At 46.8% G+C, this 14,616-nt stretch overlaps 1 protein-coding gene across 3 annotated transcripts in view; it reads left to right on the top strand.

The window, feature by feature from the left end:
- Positions 1-3,351: 3,351 nt before the first annotated feature.
- The window catches only part of LOC124021874 (zinc finger protein 391-like), a 57,496-nt gene continuing 46,231 nt past the window's right edge, over positions 3,352-14,616 (top strand). For 2 of the 3 annotated variants that reach the window (XM_046337012.1, XM_046337013.1), the window contains exon 1: positions 3,352-3,893. In XM_046337012.1, coding sequence (XP_046192968.1) covers positions 3,392-3,893 — 502 coding nt within the window. In that variant the 5' untranslated portion in view covers positions 3,352-3,391. Of the gene's footprint in view, positions 3,894-5,283; positions 5,476-14,616 lie in introns of those variants that run through there. The other variant, XM_046337014.1, reaches the window with a different exon arrangement.

Here is a 14,616-nt window from a genome sequence, read left to right as displayed (position 1 = left end):
TTTCATTGTGTGGACAATAATATATCTTTGGAAAAGTCAAATGCATATAACAATACTAGTTTCCAAGTGACTACTAGCTGACGAGCATAATAACTAACAGAAGATTAGTTATTAGGTATTGATATATAAGAGAAGAGGACCCAAGGTTAGGGAGTATAGGAAGAGTCTATAAACATGGCCCCATACTAGACTACTGTTATTAGGTATTGATATATAAGAGAAGAGGACCCAAGGTTAGGGAGTATAGGAAGAGTCTATAAACATAGTGACTACTAGCTGACCAGCATAATAACTAACAGAAGATGAGTTATTAGGTATTGATATATAAGAGAAGAGGACCCAAGGTTAGGGAGTATAGGAAGAGTCTATAAACATAGTGACTACTATCTGACCAGCATAATAACTAACAGAAGATGAGTTATTAGGTATTGATATATAAGAGAAGAGGACCCAAGGTTAGGGAGTATAGGAAGAGTCTATAAACATGGCCCCATACTAGACTACTGTTATTAGGTATTGATATATAAGAGAAGACAAGGTTAGGGAGTATAGGAAGAGTCTATAAACATAGTGACTACTAGCTGACCAGCATAATAACTAACAGAAAATATGTTTATTTAAACTCTCTACCCGGCACAGCCAGAAGAGGACTGGCCACCCCTCATAGCCTGGTTCCTCTCTAGGTTTCTAATCTCCACCCGGCACAGCCAGAAGAGGACTGGCCACCCCTCATAGCCTGGTTCCTCTCTAGGTTTCTAATCTCCACCCGGCACAGCCAGAAGAGGACTGGCCACCCCTCATAGCCTGGTTCCTCTCTAGGTTTCTAATCTCCACCCGGCACAGACAGAGGAGGACTGGCCACCCCTCATAGCCTGGTTCCTCTCTAGGTTTCTAATCTCCACCCGGCACAGACAGAAGAGGACTGGCCACCCCTCATAGCCTGGTTCCCCTCTAGGTTTCTAATCTCCACCCGGCACAGACAGAAGAGGACTGGCCACCCCTCATAGCCTGGTTCCTCTAGGTTTCTTCCTAGGTTTTGGCATTCCTAGGGAGTTTTTCCTAACCACCGTGCTTCTATACCTGCTTGCTTGCTGTTTGGGGTTTTAGGCCGGGGCTATATAAATTGATTTGACTTGATAGAGGATTGAGGGTCTTCCAAATATTATATTGTAAGTTTATCTTTTTTTTTTCTCCCCCAAAAAATCAAGTACTTCAAGGCCTCAGAGCGAGTGGCGTCACCGATTGAAACGCTATTAGCGTGCACCACCGCTAACTAGCTAGCCATTTCACATCGGTTACAAGAGCAGTCTGATTCAGTCAGGCCACCTGATGGCACTCTGATATCCTGTTTCCATGGACACATCTGAAATCAGGCTACCTGATGGCACTCTGATATCCTGTTTCCATGGACACATCTGAAATCCGGCTGCCTGATGGCACTCTGATATCCTGTTTCCATGGACACATCTGAAATCCGGCTGCCTGATGGCACTCTGATATCCTGTTTCCATGGACACATCTGAAATCCGGCTGCCTGATGGCACTCTGATATCCTGTTTCCATGGACACATCTGAAATCAGGCTACCTGATGTCCCTCTGATATCCTCTGATATCCGGGAATGAACCCAGGTCTGTGTTAACGTCTCTAGCACTGCGATGCCTATTTAAGACGAGCAGTGGAAGGTGTTACCGTGACCACTGCATCCTCTACCTCCTGCCTATAGTCAGTTTAATATCCACTCATTACTGTGCGTGTGAATGTCCTCGTTGATTCCTGCAGCTGAACTATTCCCTGGAATTAAAATACTGAACATCTGAGGAGCTGCATGGACTCTCACGCTGTCCCGCCCTCTCAGGCCCCACAGGATTTTGAGGTTTTCGAATAACTGAAGGTTTAGGAATATGTATATACATTCCCCTGGAGTGGAATTAGTTTTCTTGAGTGAATTGTTTCAACCCCGTCCAGTTGGTGGCGATAAAACACCTTTTGAGTTTGAGCCAATAAACCCAAAGAAGAAGAAGAAGAAGTCAGCAACCTATCGGAGGTGTTCGGTGAGAGAAAGGCGGGTTGAGGTTGCCAGGGTTACAGTTGGACAGAAAGTGTTGTATGTCGATAGCAGTGAAGAGAGTGGTAGAGGGAGATGGGTACAGGGTGAGGGATCCTGAGAGGATTCCTGTGAATAGGCAGAGACCATGAGAGAGTGGTAGAGGAAGATTGGTACAGGGTGAGGGATCCTGAGAGGATTCCTGTGAATAGGCAGAGATCAAGGGAGAGTGATGGGAAGAATATGTACTTCAGTAAAGGTGGGCTTTTTTTTTTTAGCATTCATAGCCATGGTTGTCAACTGTACTACAGAAATGGATCGGAGGTCACAGGAGGTTGTTGGGGGCTGCGACAGAGAAGTACTCTGGATTGCGAGGATTTACTGCAGAACAGTTGCAGGTGGTGTTGAGTGGTAGTGTTCCGTTCTCCCAGACCGTTGTCCTGGAGTACGATTAAATAGGGTTAAATAGTGGAATGGGTTAATAGTTGGTCAGGGAAACTTTCATTTTACACAATTTGAGTTACCGAATCAAGAATTGAATGTTGGTTGGCCGTGAATGGCCTCACACACCAGGGTAGCCTAGTGGTTAGAGCGTTGGACTAGTAACCGGAAGGTTGCAAGTTCAAACCCCCCGAGCTGACAAGGTACAAATCTGTCATTCTGCCCCTAAACAGGCAGTTAACCCACTGTTCCTAGGCTGTCATTGAAAATAAGAATTTGTTCTTAACTGACTTGCCTAGTTAAATAAATAAAGGTCAAATTAAAAAAATAAAAAATAAAAACAGCAGGTGGCGGTATACGCACCTTAAACCCGGATGAGCGCCGCCAACCAAATCCTAAAGAAGAAGAAGAAGAAGTCGACCACCTCGGTATCTTGCTAGGCAACAAAGCGGAAACATTGGTGCTCTTCAGACGCTTTTCGGTGATTATTAACCACTGTGTTTTAAACACATTTTTTTTATCGTCTAGTTAGTTTACTACCCCTTTCGTTTTTTTTTAAATATTCCGTTGTTAGTCATCTAGCTAGCTGGTTAAGTTAGGGCTCGTAATTAGACGAGTTGCTAATGCTAACTAGCTAGGAAGTTAGCATCTCCGACCATGAGCTCACTGAGCTGCTCCACCCAAGAGGAGGTCTGCTGGACGGAGGAAGACACTCTGGTGAAAGAGGAGGAGGAAGAGGAGGCTGTTACAGTGAAAGAAGAAGAGAAAGATGTCACAGTGAAAGAAGAGGAAGACTCGTTCAAAGTGAAAGAGGAGGAGGAAGAGGAGGATGTTACAGTAAAAGAAAAGAAGAGGAAGGAGGATGCGGTTTTTGGAGAAAGAGGAAGAGGATGCAGTTTTTGGAATGAAGAAGGATGAGGGGGAGGTGACTGTTTCTGTGAAGGAAGAGGAGGAAGACTATGCCGTTTTTGGAATGAAGAAGGATGAGGGGGAGGTGACTGTTTCTGTGAAGGAAGAGGAAGAAGCTTTCAATGTGAAAGAGGAGGCGGATGTTACTCTGAAGGAGGAGAATGCAGTTTTTGGAATGAAGGAGGATGAGGGGGATGTGACTGCTACTGTGAAGGAAGAGGAAGAAGCTTTCAATGTGAAAGAGGAGGAGGATGTTACTCTGAAGGTTTTTGGAATGAAGGAGGAGGAGGGGGAGGTGACTGTTTCAGCAAAAGAAGAGGAAGAAGCGTTCAGAGTGAAAGAGGAGGAGGATGGTACTCTGAAGGAGGAGAAAGAGCAGAATGCCGTTTTTGGAATGGAGGAGGAGGGGGAGATGACTGTCACATTGGAGGAGGAGGAGGAGGAGGAGGAGAAAGAAGAAGAAGAAGAAGAGACGACAGGAGATCTGATTAACGACGGTAAGTACTGTCTTAAAGATAGGGGCAAAAACTCTGCAGTTGTTGAACTATATGTGTGGTTAGGAATTATTAAAGCTACAGATTGTCATCAACCAACAAAATGTGAATGGATAAAGTGCTCTATGGATAAAATGCTTCCCATTTCTTATATTTTTCCCAACATTTTGAATCATCACTGAATATCTCTTCCTGTAGTGCTTTGCTCATTCTCCACCCTCGACATCCCATGAGAGCATGCCAACCGGAAGGTTGCAAGTTCATATCCCCGAGCTGACAAGGTACAAATCTGTCGTTCTGCCCCTGAACAGGCAGTTAACCAACTGTTCCTAGGCCGTCATTGAAAATAAGAATTTGTTCTTAATTAATTGACTTGCCTCGTTAAATAAAGGTAAAATAAAAGAGCAAAGTTATTATTTTGTATTTATTATAGTTATTATCAATTATTAGGTCCTTGGTTGTTTAGTTATAAGGTAATGATCTGATTTAAAATGCAATATACATCTGACCTTTTATTTAACTCTTTTCAATGTGTTCGGCCCAACTGCCTTGTTCAGGGACCGAACGACAGATATTTACCTTGTCAGCTCGGGGATTCGATTTTGCAACCTTTCGGTTACTAGTCCAACGCTCTAACCACTAGTCTACCCTATAACCACTAGGCTACCCCACCCCCTATAACCACCACCCCCCCCCTATAACCACTAGCTACCTGACCCCCCCCCTATAACCACTAGGCTACCTGAACCCCCCCTATAACCACCCCTGACCCCCACCCCTATAACCCCTATAACCACTACCCCCACCCCCTATAACCTACCTGACCCCCACCCCCTATAACCACTAGGCTACCTGACCCCCCCCCTATAACCACTAGGCTACCTGACCCCCACCCCCTATAACCACTAGGCTACCTGACCCCCACCCCATAACCACTAGGCTACCTGACCCCCATATAACCACTAGGCTACCTGACCCCCACCCCCCTATAACCACTAGGCTACCTGACCCCCACCCCCTATAACCACTAGGCTACCTGACCCCCCCCCCCCCCCCTATAACCACTAGGCTACCTGACCCCCACCCCTATAACCACTGCTACCTGACCCCCACCCCCTATAACCACTAGGCTACCTGACCCCCCCCCTATAACCACTAGGCTATAACCACTAGGCTACCCACCCCACCCCCACCCCTATAACCACTAGGCTACCTGACCCCCACCCCAATACAATACTTTCAAACTAGTACTTTTTATAAGAGGTGCAGGAACAATGCAATACTTTCAAACTAATATTTTGTTTTATAAGAGGTGCAGGAACAATGCAATACTTTCAAACTAATATTTTGTTTTATAAGAGGTGCAGGAACTCAAGCGATAGGACATTTTTAGGTGCCGGTACTCGGTTCTGGTGAGCTCCTGCCCAAATCAAGCAGTGAAGAGAAACCAGTGTGTTATTGTCGACAACACAGTTCACTGTTCTTAGTTCACAGTTCACAGCAATGGGCCGTTCGTATTATCCCATCCTGGTCATGTTATTAACCCATCCTGGTCATGTTATTAACCCATCCTGGTCATGTTATTAACCCATCCTGGTCATGTTATTAACCCATCCTGGTCATGTTATTAACCCATCCTGGTCATGTTATTAACCCATCCTGGTCATGTTATTAACCCATCCTGGTCATGTTATTAACCCATCCTGGTCATGTTATTAACCCATCCTGGTCATGCTATTAACCCATCCTGGTCATGCTATTAACCCATCCTGGTCATGCTATTAACCCATCCTGGTCATGTTATTAACCCATCCTGGTCATGTTATTAACCCATCCTGGTCATGCTATTAACCCATCCTGGTCATGTTATTAACCCATCCTGGTCATGCTATTAACCCATCCTGGTCATGTTATTAACCCATCCTGGTCATGTTATTAACCCATCCTGGTCATGTTATTAACCCATCCTGGTCATGCTATTAACCCATCCTGGTCATGTTATTATTCACAATAACATGGATTTGACTGCTTAATTTATTTCGTAAAATGGTTTTACATGTTAATTAAAAAGATGTTATTTTTTACGTTATTTTAATCTTTATTTAACTAGGCAAGTCGGCTAAGGACAAATTCTTATTTACAATTACGGCCTACCCCAGCCAAACCCTAACCCAGATTGTGTAGCATCTATATACTGGGTGGTGGTGGTGTGTAGCATCTATATACTGGGTGGTGGTGTGTAGCATCTATATACTGGGTGGTGGTGTGTAGCATCTATATACTGGGTGGTGGTGTGTAGCATCTATATACTGGGTGGTGGTGTGTAGCATCTATATACTGGGTGGTGGTGTGTAGCATCTATATACTGGGTGGTGGTGTGTAGCATCTATATACTGGGTGGTGGTGTGTAGCATCTATATACTGGGTGGTGGTGTGTAGCATCTATATACTGGGTGGTGGTGTGTAGCATCTATATACTGGGTGGTGGTGTGTAGCATCTATATACTGGGTGGTGGTGTGTAGCATCTATATACTGGGTGGTGGTGTGTAGCATCTATATACTGGGTGGTGGTGTGTAGCATCTATATACTGGGTGGTGGTGTGTAGCATCTATATACTGGGTGGTGGTGTGTAGCATCTATATACTGGGTGGTGGTGTGTAGCATCTATATACTGGGTGGTGGTGTGTAGCATCTATATACTGGGTGGTGGTGTGTAGCATCTATATACTGGGTGGTGGTGAGTAGCATTTATATACTGGGTGGTGGTGGTGGTGGTGGTGTGTAGCATCTATATACGTGGTGGTGGTGTGTAGCATCTATATACGTGGTGGTGGTGGTGTGTATCATCTATATACTGGGTGGTTGTGGTGTGTATCATCTATATACTGGGTGGTGGAGGTGTGTAGCATCTATATACTGGGTGGTGGTGGAGGTGTATCATCTATATACTGGGTGGTTGTGGTGTGTATCATCTATATACTGGTGGTGGTGGTGTATCATCATATACTAGTACTGGGTAGTGGTGGTGGTGGTGTGTAGCATCTATATACTGGGTGGGTGGTGTGTAGCATCTATATACTGGGTGGTGGTGGTGGTGTAGCATCTATATACTGGGTGGTGGTGGTGGTGTAGCATCTATATACTGGGTGGTGGTGGTGGTGTAGCATCTATATACTGGGTGGTGGTGGTGGTGTAGCATCTATATACTGGGTGGTGGTGGTGGTATAGCATCTATATACTGGGTGGTGGTGGTGGTATAGCATCTATATACTGGGTGGTGGTGGTGTGTAGCATCTATATACTGGGTGGTGGTGGTGGTGTGTAGCATCTATATACTGGGTGGTGGTGGTGTGCATCTATATACTGGGTGGTGGTGGTGTGTAGCATCTATATACTGGGTGGTGGTGGTGGTGGTGGTGGTGTGTAGCATCTATATATGTGGTGGTGGTGTGTAGCATCTATATACTGGGGGTGGTGGTGGTGGTGTGTAGCATCTATATACTGGGTGGTGGTGGTGGTGTGTAGCATATATACTGGGTGGTGGTGGTGGTGTGTAGCATCTATATACTGGGTGGTGGTGGTGGGTGTGTAGCATCTATATACTGGGTGGTGGTGGTGGTGTGTAGCATCTATATACTGGGTGGTGGTGGTGGTGTGTAGCATCTATATACTGGGTGGTGGTGTAGCATCTATATACTGGGTGGTGGTGTGTAGCATCTATATACTGGGTGGTGGTGGTGTGTAGCATCTATATACTGGGTGGTGGTGGTGTGTAGCATCTATATACTGGGTGGTGGTGGTGTGTAGCATCTATATACTGGGTGGTGGTGGTGTGTAGCATCTATATACTGGGTGGTGGTGGTGTGTGTAGCATCTATATACTGGGTGGTGGTGGTGGTGTGTAGCATCTATATACTGGGTGGTGGTGGTGGTGTGTAGCATCTATATACTGGGTGGTGGTGTAGCATCTATATACTGGGTGGTTGTGGTGTGTATCATCTATATACTGGGTGGTGGTGGTGGTGTGTAGCATCTATATACTGGGTGGGTGGTGTAGCATCTATATACTGGGTGGGTGGTGTGTAGCATCTATATACTGGGTGGTGGTGGTGTGTAGCATCTATATACTGGGTGGTGGTGGTGTGTATCATCTATATACTGGGTGGTGGTGGTGGTGGTGTGTAGCATCTATATACTGGGTGGTGGTGGTGTGTAGCATCTATATACTGGGTGGTTGTGGTGTGTAGCATCTATATACTGGGTGGTGGTGGTGTGTAGCATCTATATACTGGGTGGTGGTGGTGGTGTAGCATCTATATACTGGGTGGTGGTGGTGTGTAGCATCTATATACTGGGTGGTGGTGTGGTGTAGCATCTATATACTGGGTGGTGGGTGGTGTAGCATCTATATACTGGGTGGTGGTGGTGTGTAGCATCTATATACTGGGTGGTGGTGGTGGTGTAGCATCTATATACTGTGGTGGTGGTGGTGGTGTAGCATCTATATACTGGGTGGTGGTGGTGTGTATCATCTATATACTGGGTGGTGGTGGTGTGTATCATCTATATACTGGGTGGTGGTGGTGGTGGTGTGTAGCATCTATATACTGGGTGGTGGTGGTGTAGCATCTATATACTGGGTGGTGGTGGTGGTGTAGCATCTATATACTGGGTGGTGGTGGTGGTGTAGCATCTATATACTGGGTGGTGGTGGTGGTGTAGCATCTATATACTGGGTGGTGGTGGTGGTGTAGCATCTATATACTGGGTGGTGGTGGTGTGTAGCATCTATATACTGGGTGGTGGTGGGTGTAGCATCTATATACTGGGTGGTGGTGGTGTAGCATCTATATACTGGGTGGTGGTGGTGGTGTAGCATCTATATACTGGGTGGTGGTGGTGGTGTAGCATCTATATACTGGGTGGTGGTGGTGGTGTAGCATCTATATACTGGGTGGTGGTGGTGGTGTAGCATCTATATACTGGGTGGTGGTGGTGTGTAGCATCTATATACTGGGTGGTGGTGGTGTGCATCTATATACTGGGTGGTGGTGGTGTGTAGCATCTATATACTGGGTGGTGGTGGTGGTGGTGGTGGTGTGTAGCATCTATATACTGGGTGGTGGTGGTGGTGTGTAGCATCTATATACTGGGTGGTGGTGGTGGTGTGTAGCATCTATATACTGGGTGGTGGTGTGTGTAGCATCTATATACTGGGTGGTGGTGGTGGTGTGTAGCATCTATATACTGGGTGGGTGGTGTGTAGCATCTATATACTGGGTGGTGGTGGTGGTGTAGCATCTATATACTGGGTGGTGGTGGTGGTGTAGCATCTATATACTGGGTGGTGGTGGTGGTGTAGCATCTATATACTGGGTGGTGGTGGTGGTGTAGCATCTATATACTGGGTGGTGGTGGTGGGTGTAGCATCTATATACTGGGTGGTGGTGGTGGTGTAGCATCTATATACTGGGTGGTGGTGGTGGTGTATCATCTATATACTGGGTGGTGGTGGTGTGTGCATCTATATACTGGGTGGTGGTGGTGTGTATCATCTATATACTGGGTGGTGGTGGTGGTGGTGTGTAGCATCTATATACTGGGTGGTGGTGGTGTGTAGCATCTATATACTGGGTGGTTGTGGTGTGTAGCATCTATATACTGGGTGGTGGTGGTGTAGCATCTATATACTGGGTGGTGGTGGTGTAGCATCTATATACTGGTGGTGGTGGTGTAGCATCTATATACTGGGTGGTGGTTGTGGTGTAGCATCTATATACTGGGTGGTGGTTGTGGTGTAGCATCTATATACTGGGTGGTGGTGGTGGTGTAGCATCTATATACTGGGTGGTGGTGGTGGTGTAGCATCTATATACTGGGTGGTGGTGGTGTAGCATCTATATACTGGGTGGTGGTGTGGTGTAGCATCTATATACTGGGTGGTGGTGGTGGTGTGTAGCATCTATATACTGGGTGGTGGTGGTGGTGTGTAGCATCTATATACTGGGTGGTGGTGGTGGTGTGTAGCATCTATATACTGGGTGGTGGTGGTGGTGTAGCATCTATATACTGGGTGGTGGTGGTGGTGTGTAGCATCTATATACTGGGTGGTGGTGTAGCATCTATATACAGGGTGGTGGTGGTGTAGCATCTATATACTGGGTGGTGGTGGTGTGTATCATCTATATACTGGGTGGTGGTGGTGTGTATCATCTATATACTGGGTGGTGGTGGTGTGTAGCATCTATACTGGGTGGTGGTGGTGTGTAGCATCTATATACTGGGTGGTGGTGGTGGTGGTGTGTAGCATCTATATACTGGGTGGTGGTGGTGTAGCATCTATATACTGGGTGGTGGTGGTGTGTAGCATCTATATACTGGGTGGTGGTGGTGGTGGTGGTGTGTAGCATCTATATACTGTGGTGGTGGTGTGTAGCATCTATATACTGGGTGGTGATGGTGGTGTGTAGCATCTATATACTGGGTGGTGGTGGTGGTGTGTAGCATCTATATACTGGGTGGTGGTGGTGGTGTGTAGCATCTATATACTGGGTGGTGGTGGTGGTGTGTAGCATCTATATACTGGGTGGTGGTGGTGGTGTGTAGCATCTATATACTGGGTGGTGGTGGTGGTGTGTAGCATCTATATACTGGGTGGTGGTGGTGGTGTGTAGCATCTATATACTGGGTGGTGGTGTAGCATCTATATACTGGGTGGTTGTGGTGTAGCATCTATATACTGGGTGGTGGTGGTGTGTATCATCTATATACTGGGTGGTGGTGGTGTGTATCATCTATATACTGGGTGGTGGTGGTGTGTAGCATCTATATACTGGGTGGTGGTGGTGTGTAGCATCTATATACTGGGTGGTTGTGGTGTGTAGCATCTATATACTGGGTGGTGGTGGTGTAGCATCTATATACTGGGTGGTGGTGGTGGTGTGTAGCATCTATATACTGGGTGGTGGTGGTGGTGTGTAGCATCTATATACTGGGTGGTGGTGGTGGTGTGTAGCATCTATATACTGGGTGGTGGTGGTGTGTAGCATCTATATACTGGGTGGTGGTGTAGCATCTATATACTGGGTGGTGGTGGTGTGTATCATCTATATACTGGGTGGTTGTGGTGTGTATCATCTATATACTGGGTGGTGGTGGTGTGTAGCATCTATATACTGGGTGGTGGTGGTGTGTATCATCTATATACTGGTGGTGGTGGTGGTGTGTAGCATCTATATACTGGGTGGTTGTGGTGTGTAGCATCTATATACTGGGTGGTTGTGGTGTGTAGCATCTATATACTGGGTGGTGGTGGTGTAGCATCTATATACTGGGTGGTGGTGGTGTAGCATCTATATACTGGGTGGTGGTGGTGTAGCATCTATATACTGGGTGGTGGTGGTGGTGTAGCATCTATATACTGGGTGGTGGTTGTGGTGTAGCATCTATATACTGGGTGGTGGTGGTGGTGTAGCATCTATATACTGGGTGGTGGTGGTGGTGTAGCATCTATATACTGGGTGGTGGTGGTGGTGTAGCATCTATATACTGGGTGGTGGTGGTGTGTATCATCTATATACTGGGTGGTGGTGGTGTGTATCATCTATATACTGGGTGGTGGTGGTGGTGGTGCATCTATATACTGGGTAGCATCTATATACTGGGTGGTTGTGGTGTGTAGCATCTATATACTGGGTGGGTGGTGGTGTAGCATCTATATACTGGGTGGTGGTGGTGGTGTAGCATCTATATACTGGGTGGTGGTGGTGGTGTAGCATCTATATACTGGGTGGTGGTGGTGGTGTAGCATCTATATACTGGGTGGTGGTGGTGGTGTAGCATCTATATACTGGGTGGTGGTGGTGTGTAGCATCTATATACTGTGGTGGTGGTGGTGGTGTGTAGCATCTATATACTGGGTGGTGGTGGTGTGCATCTATATACTGGGTGGTGGTGGTGTGTAGCATCTATATACTGGGTGGTGGTGGTGGTGGTGGTGGTGTGTAGCATCTATATACGTGGTGGTGGTGTGTAGCATCTATATACTGGGTGGTGGTGGTGGTGTGTAGCATCTATATACTGGGTGGTGGTGGTGGTGTGTAGCATCTATATACTGGGTGGTGGTGGTGTGTAGCATCTATATACTGGGTGGTGGTGGTGTAGCATCTATATACTGGGTGGTGGTGGTGGTGTAGCATCTATATACTGGGTGGTGGTGGTGGTGTAGCATCTATATACTGGGTGGTGGTGGTGGTGGTGTAGCATCTATATACTGGGTGGTGGTGGTGTGTAGCATCTATATGGGTGGTGGTGGTGGTGTAGCATCTATATACTGGGTGGTGGTGGTGGTGTAGCATCTATATACTGGGTGGTGGTGGTGTGTAGCATCTATATACTGGGTGGTGGTGGTGTGTAGCATCTATATACTGGGTGGTGGTGGTGGTGTGTAGCATCTATATACTGGGTGGTGGTGGTGGTGTGTAGCATCTATATACTGTGGTGGTGGTGGTGTGTAGCATCTATATACTGGGTGGTGGTGGTGGTGTGTAGCATCTATATACTGGGTGGTGGTGGTGGTGTGTAGCATCTATATACTGGGTGGTGGTGGTGGTGTGTAGCATCTATATACTGGGTGGTGGTGTAGCATCTATATACTGGGTGGTTGTGGTGTAGCATCTATATACTGGGTGGTGGTGGTGTGTATCATCTATATACTGGGTGGTGGTGGTGTGTATCATCTATATACTGGGTGGTGGTGGTGTAGCATCTATATACTGGGTGGTGGTGGTGGTGTAGCATCTATATACTGGGTGGTGGTGGTGGTGTAGCATCTATATACTGGGTGGTGGTGGTGGTGTATCATCTATATACTGGGTGGTGGTGGTGTGTAGCATCTATATACTGGGTGGTGGTGGTGGTGTAGCATCTATATACTGGGTGGTGGTGGTGGTGTAGCATCTATATACTGGGTGGTGGTGGTGGTGTATCATCTATATACTGGGTGGTGGTGGGTGTGTAGCATCTATATACTGGGTGGTGGTGGTGTGTATCATCTATATACTGGGTGGTGGTGGTGGTGGTGTGTAGCATCTATATACTGGGTGGTGGTGGTGTGTAGCATCTATATACTGGGTGGTGGTGGTGTGTAGCATCTATATACTGGGTGGTGGTGGTGTAGCATCTATATACTGGGTGGTGGTGGGTGTAGCATCTATATACTGGGTGGTGGTGGTGTAGCATCTATATACTGGGTGGTGGTTGTGGTGTAGCATCTATATACTGGGTGGTGGTTGTGGTGTAGCATCTATATACTGGGTGGTGGTGGTGGTGTAGCATCTATATACTGGGTGGTGGTGGTGGTGTAGCATCTATATACTGGGTGGTGGTGGGTGTAGCATCTATATACTGGGTGGTGGTGTGGTGTAGCATCTATATACTGGGTGGTGGTGGTGTGTAGCATCTATATACTGGGTGGTGGTGGTGGTGTGTAGCATCTATATACTGGGTGGTGGTGGTGGTGTGTAGCATCTATATACTGGGTGGTGGTGGTGGTGTGTAGCATCTATATACTGGGTGGTGGTGGTGGTGTGTAGCATCTATATACTGGGTGGTGGTGTAGCATCTATATACAGGGTGGTTGTGGTGTAGCATCTATATACTGGGTGGTGGTGGTGGTGTATCATCTTTATACTGGGTGGTGGTGGTGTGTATCATCTATATACTGGGTGGTGGTGGTGTGTAGCATCTATACTGGGTGGTGGTGGTGTGTAGCATCTATATACTGGGTGGTGGTGGTGGTGGTGTGTAGCATCTATATACTGGGTGGTGGTGGTGTGTATCTATATACTGGGTGGTGGTGGTGTGTAGCATCTATATACTGGGTGGTGGTGGTGGTGGTGGTGTGTAGCATCTATATACTGTGGTGGTGGTGTGTAGCATCTATATACTGGGTGGTGTGGTGGTGTGTAGCATCTATATACTGGGTGGTGGTGGTGGTGTGTAGCATCTATATACTGGGTGGTGGTGGTGGTGTGTAGCATCTATACTGGGTGGTGGTGGTGGTGTGTAGCATCTATATACTGGGTGGTGGTGGTGGTGTGTAGCATCTATATACTGGGTGGTGGTGGTGGTGTGTAGCATCTATATACTGGGTGGTGGTGGTGGTGTGTAGCATCTATATACTGGGTGGTGGTGTAGCATCTATATACTGGGTGGTTGTGGTGTAGCATCTATATACTGGGTGGTGGTGGTGTGTATCATCTATATACTGGGTGGTGGTGGTGTGTATCATCTATATACTGGGTGGTGGTGGTGTGTATCTATATACTGGGTGGTGGTGGTGTGTAGCATCTATATACTGGGTGGTTGTGGTGTGTAGCATCTATATACTGGGTGGTGGTGGGTGTAGCATCTATATACTGGGTGGTGGTGGTGGTGTGTAGCATCTATATACTGGGTGGTGGTGGTGGTGTGTAGCATCTATATACTGGGTGGTGGTGGTGGTGTGTAGCATCTATATACTGTGGTGGTGGTGTAGCATCTATATACTGGGTGGTGGTGTAGCATCTATATACTGGGTGGTTGTGGTGTGTATCATCTATATACTGGGTGGTTGTGGTGTGTATCATCTATATACTGGGTGGTGGTGGTGTGTAGCATCTATATACTGGGTGGTGGTGGTGTGTATCATCTATATACTGGGTGGTGGTGGTGGTGGTGTGTAG

This window comes from Oncorhynchus gorbuscha, unplaced genomic scaffold (genome assembly GCF_021184085.1).
Source record: "Oncorhynchus gorbuscha isolate QuinsamMale2020 ecotype Even-year unplaced genomic scaffold, OgorEven_v1.0 Un_scaffold_1238, whole genome shotgun sequence".
NCBI classification, from domain to species: domain Eukaryota; kingdom Metazoa; phylum Chordata; class Actinopteri; order Salmoniformes; family Salmonidae; genus Oncorhynchus; species Oncorhynchus gorbuscha.
Note: the sequence above shows the minus strand (reverse complement) of the source record. Positions and strands in the feature narration are given on the sequence as shown.